We start from the raw sequence: 7095 nt of genomic DNA on the forward strand, positions 1-7095 counted from the left end.
AGGAAGGGGATGACAGAGGGTGAGATGGTTGGATGGCATCACCCACTCGATGGACATGGGTTTGAGTAAACTCTGGGAGTTGGTGATGGACAGCGAAGCTGGCGTGCTGCGGTCCAGGGGGTTGCAAACAGTCAGATACAACTGAGCGACTGAACTGAGCGAAGCCTGCTTCGTTGTGTGGTTAAGCAGCTCTCCTTTCCTGAGAGATCATTTAACTTACGGGGGTCTCCCATATTTTTTTGTGCTTCCAGTTGCCTCATAGGGCTAACTGTCTGATCGCCTGCTTTGTCCCTTCACTCTGTCCCCGTCATCTGGAGCCCTGCTCTGAGAACCTGCTCCTGTAAGTTGCCACCCCCTTGCACCTCCTGGCTGTCATTCTAGCGGAGAGACCTGGTCTCGGGGTCCAAGGTGGCAGCTGGAGATTCCGGGGGCTTCTCCCTACTGCTGCCGAGAACCGGTGCTCCCCTGTTGTTCCTGTGTGTGTCTGTGTGTCTTCTCTTTCTTTCCTGAGCTTTATGCTTGAGGGCTAACTGTTTGTCAAAATTTTGCCAGCACACGTTTGTATTTGCAGTCATGAACTACGACTCCTTCTCATAATCACGGCCCCCTATTTCTAGTCTCCACCTCAAGCTCCTACCTTGGGTCCGTTTCATCAGTTTCCTGTGGCTGATATTCCAATGACCGACAGACGTGGTGTCCTGGGACAACAGAAATTTATGTAGGCACAGTCCTGGAGACTGGAAGGCTGAGGTCAGTGTGTAGGCAGGCCCACAGTCCCTCCAGGGGCTCCAGGGGAGGCTCCTCCCCGCCTCTTCCAGCTTCTGGGGGCTCCAGGCGTCCATCCCTGGGCTGGTGGTGGCTGCCTCCCTCCTGTCTACAGCTCCATCTCCACGTGGCTTCTCCTCTGTGTCCATGTGTCTCTTCTGTGTCTTATGGGGAGCGTATCGTGGGATTTAGGGCCACCCTCATTCAAATGACCTCATTTCAGAATCCTTTACTTCTCATCTGCAAAGATCTTGTTTTCAAGTCAAGTCCTGTTCTGAGGTCAAGTCGTCCCAGGGCCAAGGATCCTCCAGAGGCTCCAGGGGAGGGTCTGCCCCGCCTCTTCCAGCCTCTGGTGGCTCCAGGTGTCCGTCCCTGGGCTGGTGGCCGCCTCCCTCTGTCTCCACGTGGCTTCTCTGTGCCTGTTGCCCTTTCTCTTGTGAGGACACCAGTTACTAAGGGCCCTAGTTGCTGTTACGAATGTCTGTGGGTCTCTCTGAGTTCATGTAGTTGAAGTCCTGACCCACAGTGTTAATGTATTTGGAGGTGACCTGATTGCGGGGTGGTAAGATCATCAAGGTGGCACCCCAGGAATGGGATTAGCGCCCTTCAGTGAGAGGCCCCTCAGAGCTCGCTCCCCCCACCCCCCACATCAGGACACGGGGTAGGTGGCCGTGAGTCAGGAAGAGGGCCCACTCAGGAGACCCTGAGTGGGTGCCTTGGTCTCGGTTGCAGCCTGCAGACCTGTGAGAAACAGATTTCCGTGTTTACACAGCAGCCAGGCCGATGGGGCTGCACGACAACAGCTGGAGCAGAGGAAGGCAGACGTCACTGGGCTGAGTGCATGTGTGCGTTGCTCAGGCGCATACAGTCTCCTTTTTCGACCCGCATGGACCATAGCCCGCCAGGCTCCTCTGTCAATGGGATTCTCTATGCAAGAATACTGCCGTGGGTTGGCATTTTCTTCTTCAGGGAAATCTTCCCAGCCCAGGGATCCAACGTGAATCCCCTGTGTCTCCTGCGTTGGCAGGCACATTCTTTACCGCTGAGCCAACTGGGAACTCCCACTGGGTTTAGGGCTGATCTCATTCTGAATGTCCTTCATCACCTCTGCACAGACCCTCCTCATCCCAGGTCAGTTCATGGTCAGATACCCCAGGGGTGAGGACCTCACCTCCACACAGACCCTCCTCATCCCAGGTCAGTTCACAGTCAGAAACCCCAGGGGTGAGGACCCTTATCTCTGCACAGACCCTCATTGTCTCAGGTCAGTTCACGGTCAGAAACCCCAGGGGTGAGGACCCTTATCTCTGCACAGACCCTCATTGTCCCAGGTCAGTTCACGGTCAGAAACCCCAGGGGTGAGGACCCTTATCTCTGCACAGACCCTCATTGTCCCAGGTCAGTTCACAGTCAGAAACCCCAGGGGTGAGGCCCTTCACCTCTGCACAGACCTTCCTCTTCCCAGGTCAGCTCACGGTCAGAAACCCCAGGGGTGAGGACCTCACTTTCGCATAGACAGTCTCCTCATTGTCCCAGGTCAGTTCACAGTCAGAAACCCCAGTGGGGAGGACCTCACCTCTGCTCAGACCCACGTCCCAGGTCAGTTCATGTTCAGAAACCCCAGGGGTGAGGACCTCACGTCTGCTCAGACCCTCATTATTCCAGGTCAGTTCATGGTCAGAAACCCCAGGGGTGAGGACCTTCACCTCTGCTCAGACCCAGGTCCCAGGTGAGTTCATGTTCAGAACACCCTGACGTCTCTTTCGGGGCCCACCACTGCACCCACCACCCTTGAAGGCGTCCCCTGTGGCCTGTGCCACGCTGGTGCCAGCCTGTCCCCTCCCAGGCAGGGGCACGGTCACTGTCTAGGAGAAGGGTCTCCCTTCCACCCTGCGGGCTGCGAGGAGGAGGGACCGAGCCTCGTGTCCAGGAATGCTCGGATTGGAGGTCTGAGCGGGGCAGCCGGCTTGCGGCAAACCCTATGCCAGGATGGCGTGGTGTCTGCTCTCTCCCCGGGTGGTTCCATCAACCAAGCCCCGACTCTGCCGCCCCACCCCCGCGCCTCCCCGCAGGACTCTAGACTCCGCGGCTGCTCCGCGGTCCCCTTGTGCTGAGCCCGTCCCTGAATAGTGTCGTCTCCCCACCCTGGGTCCTTTCCGCTCCCAACCACAACGTGTCTGCGGGCTCAGGTGAAGTGTCACAGAGGACGCCTGAGCTAGATGGGGGGCTGCTGGATACAGCCACCCAGCACCTGAATTTCAGGGCAGCAGCTGAAAGAACCCGTGTCCCCTGTCGACCTTCTCTGCACGTGTCCGTGTGCAGAACCACCTTCCTGGCTCTTCCGTGTGCAGACCCACTTTCCTGGCAGCCTCCACATCTTTCCTCACCAGCCCGAAGCCTCTTGGATGAAGTCAGGCAGAAGCACTCAGCTCTCAGCATCGCTGATCTTCGACAGTTCTTTCCTTCCCTGTAGATCAGTCCTGGGAATGCTCATTCTGTGTAGCAAGAGTGATCTGTCTGTGCCCGGCCATGAAACCCACTTGAGCACCCCGAGGCTACCAGCTGTCTGCTGGCTGGGTTTCATTTACGTACCTAATTAATGAGCTTCTGTGCAGGACAGAAGTCCCATCATGTTTCTAGTCTTTTACTTAGCAGAGAGACTAAGAAAAAGTCAGCGTACGGTATTTAAAGGACACAAAAGTTTTTGAAGTAATCAGGCAGTAGCATGTTAATACCAGGAGAGTTGAATGATTGACGAGTAACCTGAGTTTGATGGATTGGTGGCGACCATGGCTTCTACCATCTTGTGGGGCCTTGCCTTGCTGTGTGTGGTTTTATGGGTGGCGTGTTTTACAGGTGTTCCCTCACAGCGTCACCACCCGGAACGCTAATCGTCGCTGTATCCCAGGACAGAACCGAGCCCCAGACATGGGGCTGCTTGCTACGGGCTGTGCTCAGCCTCCCTGACTCTGGGCTCATGTTTGTAACCATCTTGGACATCTTCACGGAGCTCATCTGATTTAAAAGGAGTCTTTCCCGGACTCCCTGGGGTTCCGGTGGTTAGGGATCCGCCTTCCTGTACAGGGGCCACAGGTTTGCTCCCTGGTCTGGGAAGGAAGTTCCACACGCCATGGGCCAACTAAACCCGTGCTTCGCAGCTAGGGAGGAAGCCTGGACACTGCACCGGAGATCCTACGTGCCGTGACTAAGACGTGGTACAGCCAAAAATAAATACATAAATAAAAGCAACAGATCTTAAAAAAAAAATTTAACAGTCATCCAAAAACTTATTCATTCCCCTATGGATAACAATGTTGACTCTGTTTTCCAGTGTAGGCTTGCTGGTGTGTATTTATTTTGGTTAGTATTGCCCCGTTAAGTTAGTGCATTACAAAATAGTCACAGAACTAGAAATACTTAAAGTATAAGCTAAAGTGAGATCAACCATATTTAAATTTTTATAATCAATAGCATCAGAGGACTCTTCCAGCAAAATTTTCTTTTTCCAGTAGGTTTTAGAGGAAGCATATATTTAAATATGCTCCAGTATTTTTTAGTATGCTGGTTTACTGTTGGGTCATACAACTTGAACCTTTTGTTTTAATGCAAGTCATGTTGATACTCAGCTTTAATCACCATATCCAGACCGAGGTGATTATTGGATGTATATTTGTCATAGGCATTCTTTCATCCTTTTAATTCACCAATTCCATGAAGGTTTTTTATGGAAATTTAGCTAATGTAATTCTACATATTGGTCATTAGTTGTTGCAAGCTAATTAAATAGTGTGGCTTTTTAATATTTTCAGATAACAGGTTCCAACCCCACAGCAACTCTTCAAGTAGGGTACTTTCATAGTGGTTGTAAGTTGGCTTCAGTGTGAGGTTAAGTGTGTGTGTTCACAAGACATACGGGTCTGTAGTTTTTTGTATATTTTTCTCTACCTTCCATATCAGAAAAGTGCCAGTCTCAAAAACATGAGTTGGGAAATAAGTGTTCCCCGTGATTTTCTGAGGTTTCCTGAGAATTGGTGTGGTTTCTTCCTGGGACGTTTGGTAAGTTCACCAGCGAGGGCGTGCGCTGCCAGGTCTGGGACGGTTCTTAGCTTAGATTCATCTCTTTCCCGTGGATCTAGGGCTAGTTATGTTAATCGCTATGTTCCCGAGTGAGCTGTCAAAGAACTCTCTTCCAAACAACGTTCCTCTTCAAGAAGAACTTGTCCATGTCCTCTACGTTGTCACAGTTCTTGGCAGCTGCCCGGCTTTGCTCTGATAGTGGTAGAGCTTTCGTTGCTCAGTCGTGTACCACTCTTTGAGACCTCATGGACTGTGGCCCACCAGGCGATTTCTCTGTCCATGGGATTTCCCAGGCAAGAATACCGCAGTGGGTTGCTATTCTCCTCCTCCAGGGGATCTTCCCAACCCAGGGATCGAACCAGCATCTCCTGCGTCTCCTGCATTGCAGGTGGATTCTTTTATTTTTTTTTTTTATTATTTTTAATTGACGGATAATTGCTCTACAGCATTGTTTTCATTCCCGCCTTACATCAACATGGATCAGTCACAGGTGTACCTGTGTCCCCTCCCTCTTGAACCCCCTCCCACCTCCACCCTGTCCTCCCCTCCAGGATGTCACAGAGCCCCAGTTTGAGTTCTGTGAGTCGTACAGCGAATTCCCCTGGCTGTCTTGTTTTACATACGGTAATGTATGTATCTCCATGCTGCTCTCTCCATTCATGCCACCCTCTCCTTCCCCCACTGTGTCCACAAGCCTGTTCTCTGTGTCTGCATCTGCTTTGCTGCCCTGCAAGTAGGCTCATCAGCACCATCTTTCTAGAGTCCACATGTATGTGTTAATATACGGTAAGCACCGTCTTTCTAGAGTCCACATATGTTTTAATATACGGTAAACACCATCTTTCTAGAGTCCAAATATATGTGTTAGTATACATAACGGTGTATCTGTTTCTGACTTAACTTCACTCTGTATAAAAGACTACAGGTTCATCCACCTCATCAGAACTGACTAAAATGTGTTCCCTTTTCTGTATGAGTAATATTCCACTGTATACTTGTACCACGGCCTCTTTATCCATTCATCAGTGCATGGACATCTAGGTTGCTTCCACGTCCTAGCTATTGTATGTAGATACTGTTCAGGTGGATTCTTTACCCGCTCAGCCGTCAGGGGGCCCTTGCTCTGACCGGCGTGGCAAGCAGAGCACCAGCCATCCCAGTAGTCGCCTCTGATCCTCTGGGAAAGGCCATCGCCGAGCCCTGAACTGCTTTTCCATGTCAGTGCTGAGTGCAGATGTCCCCGTGCTGACATCCCTGCCCTGTGAGGACAGCGGTGAGATCAGACGAGGCTGCAAGCTGGGGGGAACGGGGCTGGCCCAGCGTCGCCCCCACCCCCCTCCACCGCCGAGGCCTGCACACACCCCCCTCATCCCTGACGGTCCCCCTTCCTCCACCCCCCGCCCCCAACCCAGGCGTGGAGAAGCTGATCCGCCACCTGCGGAAGCACGATGTGCCCTGTGCCGTGGCCACCAGCTCGGGGACGGCATCCTTCCAGCTGAAGACCAGCCGCCACCAGGACTTCTTCGGCCTCTTCCACCACGTGGTGCTGGGCGACGACCCTGAGGTGCGGAGCGGGAAGCCTGAGCCCGACATCTTCCTGACCTGCGCGCGCCGCTTTTCTCCGGCTCCTCCCGCAAACAAGGTACGCAGCGTGGCTGGGAATGGGGGAGATACCCGGTGCAGGTCGGGGGCTCTCCGTGTCCACGCGGACGGCTGCTGCGCGGCTCCTGAGACTCGAGGCGAGGGCACTGCAGGCAGTGGGAGCGCCTTGCCTGGGGAGGGCCCTGCACGTCGTGGGGGGCAGCGCGGAGGCCCTGAGACTCGGCTGGAGAGACCCACCAGACTGAGCCGCACCGGGCGCCCGGGGGGTCCCAGAGCGTCTAGAGCTGACCAAGCGTGGCCTGTGGGCACCGAGCGGGGAAGAGGGGCCTTTGGAGACACGGGACTCCGGCATCCTCGTTTGTGACGCGCAGACCCGGACGCGCATGTGCAGTTCAGTTCGGCGATTCTGACGTCGGTCAGCCACCCTCACCGCCGCTCTGCCTGCGCGCTTCTCGGTGATACTTCGTCACCGCCGAGCTGGTGCGTGCGAGGGCGCTTGGTTTTCACTGAGCGGTCGACAGGCTTCTGTGTGTTTCTCCCGCTGGAAAGGGCCGCCAGAGGAGCTCCACCTGCATCGCGCAGGGTCCCCCGTGGGGAGCGGAGGAGGTGTCTGAGTCTGGGACAGGCTGGCGGTGAGCAGTGGTGCCTCAT

The 7095-nt window shown here is 54.1% G+C and overlaps 1 protein-coding gene across 1 annotated transcript in view; it reads left to right on the top strand.

Annotated features, from left to right (window-relative positions):
* The window catches only part of LOC104983642, a 46241-nt gene that overhangs the window by 21243 nt on the left and 17903 nt on the right, over window positions 1-7095 (top strand). The window contains exon 10 of the mRNA XM_010833174.1: window positions 6255-6484. Coding sequence (XP_010831476.1) covers window positions 6255-6484 — 230 coding nt within the window. The remainder of the gene's footprint in view (window positions 1-6254; window positions 6485-7095) is intronic.

This window comes from Bison bison, unplaced genomic scaffold (assembly GCF_000754665.1).
Source record: "Bison bison bison isolate TAMUID 2011002044 unplaced genomic scaffold, Bison_UMD1.0 scf7180017863030, whole genome shotgun sequence".
Lineage (NCBI taxonomy): Eukaryota > Metazoa > Chordata > Mammalia > Artiodactyla > Bovidae > Bison > Bison bison.